At 31.3% G+C, this 16,314-nt stretch overlaps 1 protein-coding gene across 1 annotated transcript in view; it reads right to left on the reverse strand.

The window, feature by feature from the left end:
* LOC126881547 (zinc finger protein 852-like) overlaps positions 1-12,199 on the reverse strand; it is an 83,251-nt gene extending 71,052 nt beyond the window's left edge. The window contains exon 1 of the mRNA XM_050645876.1: positions 11,942-12,199. Within this exon, the coding sequence (XP_050501833.1) occupies positions 11,942-12,103 (162 nt within the window). The 5' untranslated portion in view covers positions 12,104-12,199. The remainder of the gene's footprint in view (positions 1-11,941) is intronic.
* Positions 12,200-16,314: the final 4,115 nt, after the last annotated feature.

Raw genomic sequence — 16,314 nt, forward strand, 5'->3', positions numbered from 1 at the left:
GATGTGGTTACCCATACTGAAAGAGGAAGTCAATAGAAAGAAAATACCACGATTATTAAGTCAATAACATATCGAGTTAGTACAAGTTTTATATTTTAGTATTACTTATTGTATATCTATGTATTATTAATATTATTTATAATTTAAACATATTAAAGTCAGAATTTGTCAAATACTTACGATGTCGGGATAGTATCACGAGGTTTTTTCCTGGTTTTCCCTCGTGATTTACTATGGAATCTCTAACGCGAGAATTTTACTGTCATCGTTACATTTGTTGTCTTTTTAAAGACAGATCACATGCTATGATATTTTTTGTGACGGATATTCTTGAGTTAGGATTGATTTCATGTAATCGAATGAACTATCTTTTAGTAAAGTCATCCCAGGAACGCAACTCATAAATATTGACGATATCATTTTAAAGTCTTCTACTTTAAAATGTATAATATACGTCTGAATTGCCAATATAAATGAGTCAGATTAAATAAATTATTAGAAGAATTTTTTTACTTAGCAACAACATTTTTGTTTATTTTAGTAGTATTTTGTATTTTAAAAACGAAACCCGATTTGGGCTTCGAAACGTTAAAAAAATCTTTTTTTGGTAAAATTGTGGCTATTTCCCATTATAAATAGTTGATTAGAAAAATCTTTACAATCACCCATATGAAAAATTTTTAAATCAATCTTTTAGAAATTAATTTTGCCATATCACTTTGAAGATACTTTTCTGGACAATGTAAAAAAACTGATATTTCTAGAGTGAGTCTAATAAATTGAGAAGGGACTGTAGTTATTTCAAAGTTGAATCTGTCCTTAAACAAATGAGTTAGTTTAAACCAAAAACTGCATAAAAAAGCCCTGAAATTAGTCTTCCCACCACTAGAAACCCAGTACCTTCGGCTCTATTACATACACAGGCAAGATATGAACAAAGATGGCCAAACACATAAAAACGAAACAAATAACACCAGCTTTGAGAACATTAAGAACAATAAGAGCCAAAATAAAAAGCAATTACAGAGTGGTGTATACAAACCTACATGTGGTGGTCCAAAAACTTACATAGGTCAAAATGGCAGAACCTTTAACAAATATATAGCAGAACACAAAAGGGCTTTCAACAATAGAAAAACAGGTTCTACGTGCGCACTTCACCTTCTAAATCATAATCATTCTTTTAACCTTCCGATGACCAACCTTTTTTTGTTACACGGATGACCAAGGGGGGTAAAAAATGACCCCAGGTCAAAAATGACAATTAACAAAAAATGAAGTTTTTTTTATGGCATGGACTTTATGGCATTCAGCCAGTCACAACAAGAGTATTAGTGTCGTGTGTAGTGTGTATGTTGAGTAAGTGTCTTGCTACTTTGCAAAGTCGACGTCATTAGCGTAAAACTACTTGGAATTACACATAATAGACGGTATTTTACTAAACATCAACTTTAGAATATATTTTTTATTCGTAAAATATAGGGAATTTTTTTTATTTCAAAATATGAGGATATCTAGAATATTAAAGTCAAATAAAAAAATGAGTTAAAAATTGAAAATACTTTTGAATTTATTAAAGAAAAACATACGCTGGGGTCCAAATTTCCCCCGCTTGGTCATCCGAAGGTTAATGGGCAGTTTCAAATTCTTCATATTCAAAATAAAGGCCTTAAAGCTAACTTTATTACAATCTATGGAAATTAATAAATTAAAATATACAGATATAATTCTGAATGACCAACTTGAAACAAACTGCTCTACACTGCTCAAACTCTTCAGTTAAATAGGTACTTTAAAATGTAGACACACAACACAATACACCACATCACATCACTCTGTCGAAACAGCTGTAGTGACATTAACTTGATTATTTTTTAACATTTAGTAAGATTTTTCATCACGTGTTTCATTCTGTCCAATCAGATTATTATAGAGGGAATTTTCTACCAGATTATTACAGTTGGAATATTTTTAGGTAGATTGTTCCTGTTTATTTACAACAAATTTCCTAGTTTTGACAACTGTTACATTTAAGAAAATGAACGATAATAAACTTTTAGTTCTGCATCTAATGTCAAATTACAGTAGAGCGTCGATAATCCGAACTAATTGGTACAGGGGTAGTTCGGATTATCGAACATATGTTCAAAATACATACAAAGCTCATAAACATAGTACATATGTACATACGTTTTAGTTACGAGGAATAAAACACCTGCATAATAAACAAATATATTGTATGTATTTCTGCATAAACAAAACAAAAATACGCGGTCATAGTTTGTCCATATTGTCATATTAACCCTTTCACCCCCAGCTACTAATTTTTTGAGGTAAATAATCCCAGCGATTTTAAGTTTGGACATACAGCGTAAGTTTCCATGCTTATATACCAACGGCCGTACGTTGTACGTCATAGGAACGAACCTACACTGAAAAATGTAATAACTTGTACAAAAAAAGATATTTTCTATTAAAATGCATGATACCGTTGAGTGAAAAGTATAAAGAGACGCAGCCGAATGTACTAATTTGTGCCAAATTTTTCTCACGGATAGATGGCACCTGTACAGGATTCTCCAGGATTTCCCACACTTTTTACTTATTTGGATTAGAGATTCAGTGTCGTATTGTTTTATAATAGTATGATAAAATTGATTCAAAAGATGGCATAACCCAGACATCCAAAGTGAAAGTTATCCTCCAACACCAAATTGTTCTATATGTTCCATATAATGTTCAGGAAAAAAGTCACACCATTTTAAGCGTCGGGTTTGGGGGGGGGTGGGGTAAAATCGATAAATTCGTAGTTTTTTACGTTTTTCGTCAATATTTCTATAACTATGCAGTTTAGCATGAACAACCTTCTATACAAAAATGTTCTACATTAAATTTGAAATAAAAAGGCCCTATGCATAATCCTTCTAAAATGAACAGTTCCAAAGTTACGGAGGTAGTATAGTATAATTATAATTGGTCCAAAAAGAGGCCAAACCCAGACATCCAAAGTAAAATTTTTCCTCCAACACCAAATTGTTCTATATGGTCCACATATTGTTCAGTAAAAAGTTACACCATTTTGAGCGTCCGGTTTAGGGGGGGAGATGGGGGAGAAGTTGGTAAATTAGTAGTTTTTTACGTTTTTCGTCAATATGTCTAAAACTACGCTTTAGCGTAAACAATGTTCTATACAAAAATGTTCTACATAAAATTTAAACAAAAAAGATCCTATGCATAATTGTTATAAAATCAACGGTTCCAGAGTTACGGAGGGTGAAAAGTGGAGGTTTTCGATACTTTTTATATTGTTTTGGCAATTGATGATGATTTTGGGTGGTGAGGTTGACGTTTCTTCAAGGGCTTATCACCATCGGCCACTGAAATAGCAAATTTTATTTACAAAACAAAATCCTGTTAAAGAAAATTTCTTTCATCAGTAATAATATTATAAATTCCCCAAAGAATATAAAAAGTATCGAAAACCTCCACTTTTCACCCTCCGTAACTCTGGAAACCTTGATTTTATAACAATTATGAATAGGAACTTTTTGTTTTATATTTTATGTAGAACATTTTTATATAGAACATTGTTTACGCTAAAGCATAGTTTTAGAAATATTGACGAAACACTTAAAAAACTACTAATTTACTGACTTTTCCTCCATCCCACCCCAAACCGGACGCTCAAAATGATGTAACTTTTTACTGAACAATATCAGGGGTGTAAAAATAACACAGAAAGAGAAATACATTTAAGTTTTTTTTATTGATATGATACATAATTTATACTTTAGTGATACATAATTTATTTTCTTTGACATTTACAAAACATGATTATAATTATTAAAACAATTTGGTATGCACAAGGCAGGTTTAGTAGGGCACAAATTGCAAAAGTATCTAGTATCGCGTCGTATTCTATTTGAATAACACATAACGCATTTTCGTTGTGGACGCTGACGACGAGCAGTAGGTAGAAATGTCGAAGGAGTATGAACAACAGGTCCGTCTGGAACTATAGTCCGTCCGCTATAACTTTTCCCATGCGGTACGATTCATTTTCAATCAAATTAAGTCAAAACATAAATTGAAACGAACGTCGAAAATGTATATTATACATTTTGTATACTGTATACTATATACTACACACATCGGCGTACGTTTCACTTTCTGTTTTGACTTAATTTGATTGAAAATGAATCGTACCGCATGGGAAAAGTTATAGCGGGCGGACTATACAATATGTTGTCTTCGACGTCGTCTACACACTGGCTCATTTGCGTCCAATCTGTCAATCTCTTCTGAACGCCCTTCCACGAAATACACGATTACAAAATTTAAATAGGTCAATAATGACATATTTCTGCCGCTTAATTCTTTGTAAACATAATGTGAATTTAATACTGCACGTTGAAGGGAATGTAATCCTAATTTCTTAAACCAGGTTTAAGATTTTCGGCAGCAATTATAAGAATGAAGTAATTGGTCTATTTTATCGACGCCTCGCATGCAGTGAGTGTATTGTTGAATTGCTGCGGGTTTCATGAAAAATTCTCGTTGCCCACCTGCAACATATCTCTCTTTCCGTAAGTTCTGCAGTGAACTCTGTCGATAAAACATAAACATCCCTTGTGTCAAAATATTTTAAAATAAGTATATTATTTTTTCTTGAAAATACTGATTGGTGTCGTGTCTATTGAGTAGAGAATTTTTTAGAATATGTGGAACCACTCTATCTGAACGTATTGTACCAGTAAGTAGCGTTTCTCTTTCCAATAAATATTCAGCAAGTCGAGTGCTACTGTACAAATGATCTGTATAGAAAGAATGCCAAGTTCAGCAAATTTCTACCAAGATAAACTACAATTCTTTCTGAAAGGGATAATCTAGCATTAGCAACATCGTCAGGAAGAGCAAACTGCTGCTGACCTTGACCAGTATAAATTTCAAAGCTGTACATGTATCCATCTGAGAAACAAAGGCTAAAAACTTTTACTCCGAACCTGGACCGCTTTGATTTAATATATTGTCGAAAATGTAAACAGCCTTTGTACAACATCAATGATTCGTTGACTACAACATTCTTCTTTGGTTGGTAGTTATGTTGAAATATTCTTTCTAAACGTTCTAGAAATGGTCTAATACGGCATATTCTATCATTTGCTTGTAGGTTATTTGGATCAGCAAATCGTAAAAATTTTAAAATTGATAAAAATCGGTTTAGACTGTGACCTTTCTCTCGAAACTAGGGAGTATTTAGATTATTGCGCGTACTCCAATACATTGATATCTGCGGTTTTTTATTCAAACCCATATTTAGGATATATCCAAAAAAATTTTCATTTCTTCTGCTGTTACATCGCGCCATTGTAGTCCATGAATTTTAAAATTGACTTGCGGATGATTTGCAAAATATAATTGTGCTTTAGAATTTGTGCATTGCACAATAAAATGAAACAAGTCAACTGGTAAAAAGGCATCTACACACCTTGTAAAAGATACATCTTCGTCAGGAAACACATCTGGATTTGGACCTGGAATCCCAAGGAATTCTGGCACATTATCAGGTCGAATATCTCCAAATGGATCACCTATCATATTCCACGCAGGTGGATTGTTACCAACAGATGAAGCATCACTATTGTCTGATAAAAAATCATCATCACTACTATCAAAATATTCACTTTCAGTGCCGGACGTAATATTGTCGAAAAAAAATCGGGGTCTGAATCACTGTCACGCATGATAAGAAATAGTTTTCGAGATAATATAAAATAATTTCAAAGAAGACTGCATTTCGAACTACAGTTTGAAACTAAATCGAAAACTAATATATTTTCTATTTTATTTATTTATTTTAACCATAAATAGCCTATCAGCAGGGACACATAAACTTTCCTCCGGATTATTAATTTAATCCTCAAGAAACTCTGTAATACCTGCAAAATATACATTCTTATCTGGATCTAATTCAGTGTTTACCTGTTGGAAAGTTTATTTAATTGTAATATACCTGAAATTTAATGAAACCCTTTTAAAACACAGTATTTATCAATCATAAAATAGGTTTTCCCAAAATGTACTTACTAATTCTGATTAAATATGTATTACTAAATATAAAGGTCGCATATTTTTCTACCTGTCTAATCTTTGGACAAAATTGTTTGTTTGAAAAGGGGTCGACCCACGATATACTAAACTGTGACTAAACTAAATAATTGTAGACAGATACTAATTTTCAATATTTATTTATGTATTTATTTATTTATTTTGAAACGTTTTTTTCAGTGTAAGCAAAAAATCCAAACAAAAACAGTTCAAACGTAATAAAATAAATTTGACGTACATCGTACGTCCTGAAGTATAGTAAGTGGATGTACGTCGTACATCCACTGGTGCTGAAAGGGTTAAATCCAAAAATTGGGTCTGCGATCATATTTTTTAATTTCCTAATTTTTTTTGCGTTCAGATTAGCGAATGTTGGGATTACCATGGTTCGGATTATCGACGCTCTACTGTATTAAGAGGACAACACAAATCAGCAATTTTAATCGCTCAATTGTAGTTCTATAAGATTATTTCATAAATAAATATACAGTATGTCCCTGTAAGTTGTATCCATATGGAAAACTTTTTTATTATTAATTTTACGAAAAAAGTTATTGTTTATAAAAAGCTCTGCATGGTCCAAAATCTAAGATTTTACCATCAAATATCAAATTTTTTGAATATTATACTAGGTATGTCAAAAAGTTTGAATTTCACTCACGAGTAAAGTAGCTTTATTTTTCACAATATTGAAAATTACTATTATGAAAAGTTGTTTGGAATTAAAAACTGTATTCTAGTATGCAATTACATCCTTCTAATTTAAATTTTTTTTTTAATTATGGATAATATTATTTTCAGTTATTTTAATTCAGATAACTCTTTTATTATTAATTTTACGAAAAAAAAAATGATTCTTAATAAAACGTTCTGCATGGTCTAATATCTAAAATACAACCATCTTTTGTCAAATTTTATCAATTTTATACGAGGTATGTCAAAAAATATGAATTTCGCTCAAGAGTAAAATACGTTTATTTTTCACAATATCGAAAATTGTTATTATGAAAAGTTATTTAGAATTAAAAACTATGTTTCAGTATGTAATTACATCCTTCTAATTGAAATATTCTGAACTATAAAGGTACTTTACTTTTGATCTAAATTTATCTTTTTGACATACCTCGTATAAAATTAATAAAATTTGATATAAGATGGTTGTATTTTAAGTTTTAGACCATCCAGAACTTTTTATTAAGAATCACTTTTTTTCGTAAAATTAATAATAAAAGAGTTATCAGAATTTAAATAACTGAAAAAATAATAATAGTTATCCTATCCATAATTTCTCAAATCTTTTTTTTTTCAATTACAAGGATGTAATTGCATATTAGAATATAGTTTTTAATTCCAAACAACTTTTCATAATAGCAATTTCCAATATTACGAAAAATAAAGCTACTTTACTCTTGAGTGAAATTCAAACTTTTTGACATACCTCGTATAATATTCAAAAAATTTGATATTTGATGGTTAAATCTTAGGTTTTGGACCATGCAGAGCTTTTTATAAAGAATAACTTTTTTCCGTAAAATTAATAATAAAAAAGTTTTCCATATGGATACAACTTACAGGGACATACTGTATATGTATAAATAATTTTAACTAATATTTTAGTGATATCTTTGACTGAATATTTGCTAAACTGTGCTGTTCACTTTGACAAGTTGAAAAATGTGTGTCACACAACGAACTTTCAATACTGATGGAATGGGCATGAAGAGAATTTAATGTAGCCAGGATGAGATAGAGATGGTCAGGGAAGCAGGGAAGATAATCGCCATCTTTCATAAACAAAAAAATGATAGTGGTAGTCAGGCAGGGTTGGAAAAAACCCGGGTTTTTTTTTAAAGCCCAACCCGACGGGTTTTTTTGGGTTTTTTAGGGTTTTTTTTGGGGATTTTCAGTTTTTTATTTAGATTTGATATATAGTTTCTGCTCTATCAAAAGTTTTACAAAAATTATGAATTTTATTGCAAAAATAAAATAACAAAATATGCTTACAAAATAAAGCAACTTGACATAAATAAATACATTTGGCATCACTGGCCATCAGTGCATCAGCACCTGCACTACGTCATTTGCCTCCACGCCAACAGCCGGATAATGGGGAATCACTGATATTTCTTCGGGGATTTACTTAGAGCACAAACATCGTAACACGTTAATCGCCCAAATGATGCGAAAAATATCTTACCCCAGGCCCAGTTAAGACAGAACTTAATGTTCATACTAGTAGTGAAGGTTGCCGTATGGGTGTCAGAGCGTGTACAACCATAAGATCTGAAACCCAACTGTTGGGTGTCATGGCGATTAACGTGTTAATTTTGTCAATTTTAACTGTGCGATGCATTGATGAGTGCATTTTGCCGTGGCATTCTGGAGTTGTGAAATTACATCATTCTGAAATTATGGCAAATAACAGTAGATGTGGAAGAAAATTAGATTTCAGTTGGGCAGACGTTAACAAAATTGAAACGGAAGGAAAGCTTAAAGCCGAATGTAAATTGTAAAATTTTAATTAGCAGCAAAATTGAAAGAATAAAAGCACTGATGCTTTGTTTAACAAGAAACATGCTTATTTTTTTATTTGTCTATATACCATGTTTAAAATAAGTGTTTTATTAGTTTAGTTTCAGTTTCTCTCGTTTTGTATTCACCTACTACTTACTTCATGGTATTTATGCTAGTTTTTGTTTTTATTCAGAAATAAATATATGTATATGACGTTCATTCAACTGAAAATTTGCTATTTTTGAAAAAACCCCAAAAAACCCAATAATAGTGGGTTTTATCAATTGAAAAAACCCGAAAAAAACCCACTGGGTTTTATAAGATGGGGAAATTCTATGCCAACCCTGTAGTCAGGGTTGCCAGATTGGGGTATTTCCCACAATTTTGGACTAAATTTGAAAGAGTCTAGGGGAATTTTTCTAAGCAGAAATGGTTGGGGGATTTTTTGGGGGGAAAATTGTAGAAGATTTTAAGGGGTCATGGTAAATTAAATTTGTGAATGTATATTACACTCTCATATAATTAAAGACAATATGATGAATTATTTCCAGGGCCCTGTGTTGATAAGTACAGTGGAACCTCGATAACTCGGATTAATTGGGACCGCGGCCGATCCAGGTTATCGAAAATCCGGGTTAGCCGGAGAATATGGTAAAAATTAATAAATAACCTCCATTATAATTACAAAAACATGAAACACATATGCACAGTACACGTCTAAATTACGTATAGTTGTATAGAGTGTAGTTTTGCTCATTTCTTGGTAAAAAACTCACGTCATACTGTAGAGATGTCCCGACACCATAATATGGTATCATAATATCATATTATGATGCTGCAATAAATTTATTTTAAAGATTAGCCTTTATCAATCCTACCTAATGTTTCTAGTTTCTTTTCCATTGTCACTACAACATTTTTACGTTTTGTTACCATTACGTAGACAAAAATCACGCAAACACAATCTGAAGCACGATTACAGAACGGAAGTGATTAATACGACTGTACTACACACAATACGGTCATAAGGAACAATGTTGTTATTTAAGAACAGACTAAGTCCATTGTTTTAAAAAAGAATTTTTAAATAGTCACGTCTATTTTAAACAATGCTAAGACAGTTTGACATAAATAAAGGAAAAGGAATACAGACAGGTGCCTGTTCTTTCCGATAAGCCGAGACGGTCGCTCTGCCTGCCGCCGTGTGCATTTTTGCTATTGTATATGTAGTTCAAATTACACAAATACACATTATCTCTCAAATATTATTTTGCCTACATACATTTTTATTTGATAAAATTATTAAATTGTGTATTTGTTAAATTTTTGTCTGATGAAAATCGGTGCGGGTTAGCCGGACTTCCGGGTTATCGGGGGCCAACTTATCGGGGTTCCACTGTAGTATAATTTTGGTTTACTATTCTCTACATTTTACTACTACTATTCTCCACTATTCTCTACACTACTAATTTATTAAAATGAGGCAAAACTTTAAATTTGGGTGATTTGAGCTTCAATTTGAGGGAATTTCAGTTTTTAAATGAGGGATTTATAAAATCACATCTGGCAACTCTGGTGATCGTTGTAGGTTGTAGGAATATAGTTATAGTTTATAATAATATGTAGGTATGTACTTAGATTTATACTATGTATTTAGGGTAGACTGTTGTGTTGATTTGTCATTGTCATTAAATGATACACAATAAAATTACTTAGATTTATTAAATATATCATGGCGCAGTTCTAAAACCTACAAAATAGAATACGCCAAAAAGCAAAGCAAGACTAAAATGAGTACTTCTTTTAATGAAGAAGAGAGTTCTGACATATTTAAATACAAAAAAGTATTTAAATTTTGAAATACAGTAAAACCTCGATACAACGGACTAATTGGGGGGGACGGGGTGTCTGTTAAAGCCGAAAGTCTGTTGTATAAAAATAGGTTTAAAATAAGTCAGATTATTTAGAAATGTGTCCTCATTTTGCTATAATAAAAAGTTTATTGAAATTCTTTGTAAAATACAACGTTTGGGATCCACGGGGACCCCGTTCTTATGCAATGTATGTTAGTAAAGTCAGGGTTAAGTATGTATAATATTAACAGAACGTTTTTAATTTTTTTACATTTGACCTTATTTTTGGTCCGTTATATCCCAAGTCCGTTAAATAGAGGTCCGTTATATCGAGGTTTTACTGTACTGCCCATCAGCCCTGGTACCAAGTTAAAAATATGAGGTCCATTTCCCCGATTATATAGGCAATTAAGTTTATATAGGCAACTCAAATTATATGGCCAAATTTTACCTGACTCTTTGCTGTCTCTCTCTCTTGTATGTTGGCCGCAATCTCGCTTAACTGTTTGAATGGGAAGGGCTATTCTATCAGTATAGACAGTTCGTTGGTGTCACATTAATTGGGATAAATGTCACTGAATAGTTTTATACAAACACTTGAATTTTATATGTAAGTACAGTAGAACCTCGGTATAACGAATCTGAATGGTCCAAAAAAAATTTGTTATATCGGGAATATTATTTCAATAGTGGGGTTCGTTATTAGTCACTCGAGCCCTGAGGGCTCTCGTGTCTATTGCCAGGCAACAAGTTTTCTAAAAAATGTCCCATTATTGTCAATTTATTCTCACTCTCTTGTGATATTAATTTTTTTCTCTGATTCTGGCCTTGGTTTAGAACTAGAACCTTTAGCCACGTAATTGGATAGCTTATCACTAACTCAGGTGTAATGTGTAGTGTGTGTGTTGAGTAAGTGTCTTGTTGTGATATTAATGTTGATAATAAATTTTGTGGAAGTAGGTAGATATTGAAAACAAAATTATTTCAGTGTGTTATTGTTAGATATTAATGAGTTGTTGTCATTATGGTAAATAAGTTTATTGTGTTTTGACTGTTCCTGACTCTTCTCAATTTATTTCTGCTATTTTTCAATTAATAGAAATAAGTAATGTTTTTCCGGCAATTAATATTTTGTAGAAGTCTTTGCAATTTTATATTTCATGTCTAATTTGTTTTGAGTTTTGATCTGGGTTGATTTTTGGATATCTTTAAGAACTAAATACTTCAATAAATTCGTACAAGTCTATTACATTTTGCCTTTTATATAGTTTAGAGACAGAGTTTATATAAGTTTTTAAAGATACATCTTTTATATATGTAATTTCCAAATAATATTACAGGGTTCCCCTATTTATCAGACTGGCACTTATTTAAGCCGTATGAATTTCTTTTTAGTTTTTGTTTTCTTAATACGAAAAGCATACCCCTCAGACTTATTTTCATTTCACAAAGCATTCAAAACTTACCTCTATTGAAGCACAAGCCACCAGCATATCGGACAGAAGTGTTGAGGAATCTTCCTCATTCTCTTCATTTTTCTTTTCAAACATATTATGCATGTTTTCATTTTCACACATACAACACCTACATATTTTCTCTACTACGACTTCGGATTCTTTATTAATCATTTTGCAATATTAATTATAAGAGGATACCAAAAACACACAAAACACATAACTGTCAATAATTTTTTACCTGCCAGAATCCGAATGGCATCTTACTGCGCTGTAAACCGGCGCAGAAGACAAAATTTACTAGAGTTGATATTACTAACACTTATGGTTTGTGTTGCCAACATTATTTCTTGGAATTCACTGGTCTGGTCCAGATTGGTATACAAGTAACAAACTTATAGTCCTTGGGCTCACCATTAAAAAAAGATTTATTACCTACCTCATGAGACTTTTTTTATTCAGTTATTAATGTCGAGTCGGACAACTTTTCTATTTCGGAAAATATTCGGGAGAGGGCGTTTCGTAAAATAAATATGTATTCAAGTGTCTAAACTTTGCTGCTTTCGACAACCGGTTGTAGCTACCCTTAAAAATTTGTTGGAAAATATTACCAGTTATTGTAAGTATTTTTGTAAGTATTTTATCAAAGATCTCAGCAAAAAATCATCATTTATGACTCCATAGTGCGCTTTTTTTAACTATTTAATGGGAAATAAGCTACAATATTATTAAAAAAATGATTTTTATTAACGTTTCGACGCCCAAATCGGATGCCGTTGTCAAAATACAAAATACTACTAACATGAACAAAAATGTTGTTGCTTAGTAAAAAAATTCTTCTAATAATTTATTTAATTTGACTCATTTATATCGGCAATTCAGATACATATGATACATTTTAAAGTAGAAGACTTTAAAATGATGTTGCCAATATTTATGAGTTGCGTTCCTGGGACTAATATTTTAAAATTGTAAAAATCCATAGTGCGCCTCCATAGATAAGGCTCACGCATTATAAAGAGTCGTAAAATTTATACCCTCACAAATGATTTTTGAGGATTGTTTGAAAAAAATATTAATAAGGGTACTCCACTGGTCGGAAGCATCAAAATTTAGAAACTCATATATTTACGAAACGCCCCGCCCCCTATTCCAAAAATTTTCCGAAATAGAAAAGTTCTTCAACTAGTCATAAATAACTGAATAAAAGAGCCCCATAAGGAAGTTAATATTTTTTTAATGGTGAGATGTCAAACGTAATAAGTTTAATTATATTCCAAAATTCCAATAAAGCTGGAACTAAGAGTTTAGTTGGCGTGGTGCTACGTTTTCTCGGCTTTTTTTATGGAGTAGAATAGAAGCTTGGATCTTGAATGCGACATTAATGAAAAAACTGAAATCATTTAAGTTGTAGCTGTATCGAAGAATTCTGAAAATATTGTGGATAGAACACGTCATAGCAAAACTCTGAAAAGGTAAAGAAATAGAAATCTTAAATACTATCAAAACAAGAAAATTTGAATATTTCGGATATATTACACGTAAAGAGAGATACAACTCATGATACTATAAATAAAGTTGTAATATGTTATTTATAGTATCATGATACAACTTACCCCAAATGATTATGCAACGAATAATTCATCGAAAGAGAACCATAGGGAAACGTAAAATATTATTGCTGCGCTACATGATACGGATGTACTTTACTACGGATCAAATGAACTTTGCATAGCAGCCTTCTCTAAAATTAGAATAGCTATGATGATTGCCGATCTGCGTTGCGGATATGACCTTTGAAAGAATAGTGATATTATGATATATTTGTCCCCTGTAGGCGCTTTTTTCCTTCTTTCTTTTCCTTCTCTAGCATATTTTACAAAATCTTCCTTTGTCGTCCCTATTTCTAAACTGGAAATAATCAATCATTCAATTTTCTGTCTTCTTAAGTTTATATATTTATGTCGATATCCTCTTAATTCGCTTGTAAACCTATTTCCTTCTTCTTCACTTGTACCTGCTTTGTTGCCAGGTACAGCTTGTAAATCATCTTTTTTATTTTCACCTTTGTGGTTACATATACAGGGTGGTTCATCTTATTCGCCTCGGTCTCTGTACGGAAAACCACTTGATATTTTAAAAAATTTTCTTCACAGAAATATACAGGGCCTTTAATACTACAACCTAAAAATAATGTGAATTATACAGGGTGTTCCAAAAAAGAGTGGTTTATTAAAGTTATATTTTTTCTTATGGAATGCCCTATATCTGATGACATTATTGAATTGACCTTAAAAAATAAGCTACACTTTCATAAGGGTTCCCTATACCTAAATACAGGGTGTTTTGATTTATTTCGATTTTTATAAAAATGTAAGGTTTTAGAAAAAAATAAATATCTACGAATCTAAGAACCAGTAACAAATTCTTTCTTGGATCTTAATAATAGACTATTTAGCATACTTAAACAGGTGCTTATTGCAACAAAATTTTTTACAGGGTGGTCAAAATATGAGATTGTTCTCTTAACAAATTCAAGCTGTAATAACTTACTTATTTTAAATGGAACACCCTGTATCTTACTAGTCTATCGCGTAGAAAATTTACTTAGCTTTCAACTTGTATTAGGGTTTCCTATACCTATCTTTTTACAGGGTGGTCAAAATATTAGATTGTTCTATTAACAAATTCAAGCTGTAATTACTTACTTATTTTAAATGGAACACCCTGTATCTTACTAGTCTATCGAGTAGAAAATTTACTTAGCTTTCAATTCTTATTAGAGTTTCCTATACCTATCTAGCTTCATTTTTTAAATATTTAAAGATTTCCTAATTTGTAAGCTTTAAAAATTAGAATTAAGTACCTATGTCGTGGTTATGTACAACACATCACCAACACCGGCAATATACTTAGATATCTTAGGCAAGATAGTTTCATTAATAAAATTCACATTTTTATCATTTACTCACACAGAGTGTTCTTATTTTAAATGACATACTCGATATTCTATTCTTTATAATGGAAGATATTTAAAATCTCTTCAATTCCATGTTAACATTCTCAATACACATGTTATTCTGTAAATATAAATTCCCATGTTATTCTGTAAATACCTATTTTTACATATTTTTGTACAATAGGCTCGTTTTCGTCAAAGTAGCCATTGCATTTAATTGTTTGTAATTGCGATTTAAAGATTCAAACAAAAAGTGGCGTTCTTAAATTTACTTAATAACCGTTGGGTTAAGATATAAAAAATACTTATACGGAATGAAATATAATTTAAATATCTTCCAGAATACGGCATCTAATATAGGGTATGCAGTTTAAAATAAACATATTATTCAATTTCACATGTAGGCCAAAATCAACTAAAATAATACAACACTCTGTGTGCTTACATGATAACAATGAACATTTTATTATTAATGACAGTATCTTGTCTAAGTATATTGCCGGTGTTGGTGGTGTGTTGTACATAAGCACGACATAGGTACTTATGTAATTCTAATTTTTAAAGCTTACAAATTAGGAAATCTTTAAATATTTAAAAAATGAAGGGAGATAGGTATAGGAAACCTTAATAAGAATTGAAAGCTAAGTAAACTTACTACTCGATAGACTAGTCAGCTACAGGGTGTTCCATTTAAAATAAGTAAGTTATTACAGCTTGAATTTGTTACTAGAACAATCTAATATTTTGACCACCCTGTAAAAAGATAGGTATAGGAAACCCTAATACAACTTGAAAGCTAAGCAAATTTTCTACGCGATAGACTAGTAAGATACAGGGTGTTCCATTTAAAATAAGTAAGTTATTACAGCTTGAATTTGTTAATAGAACAATCTCATATTTTGACCACCCTGTAAGAAATTTTGTTGCAATGAGCATCTGCTTAAGTATGCTAAATAGTCTATTATTAAGATCCAAGAAATAATTTGTTACTGCTTCTTAGATTCGTAGATATTTATTTTTTTCTTAAACCTTACATTTTTATAAAAATCGAAATAAATCAAAACACCCTGTATTTAGGTATAGGGAACCCTTATAAAAGTATAGCTTATTTTTTAAGGTCAATTCAATAATGTCATCAGATATAGGGCATTCCATAAGAAAAAATATAACTTTGATATACCACTCTTTTTTGGAACACCCTGTATAATTCACATTATTTTTAGGTTGTAGTATTAAAGGCCCTGTATATTTCTGTGAAGAAATTTTTTTAAAATATCAAGTGGTTTTCCGTACAGAGACCGAGGCGAATAAGATGAACCACCCTGTATATTTTTTCCCATTGTCTGCTCTAAGAACCGTGATGTCTACTAATGTTCTTCATATTTTATTAATTTCTTCCATAGTCTCTCTTGTCAACTTTCCGTAT

This window comes from Diabrotica virgifera, chromosome 3 (assembly GCF_917563875.1).
Source record: "Diabrotica virgifera virgifera chromosome 3, PGI_DIABVI_V3a".
In the NCBI taxonomy this organism is placed as follows: Eukaryota; Metazoa; Arthropoda; class Insecta; order Coleoptera; family Chrysomelidae; genus Diabrotica; species Diabrotica virgifera.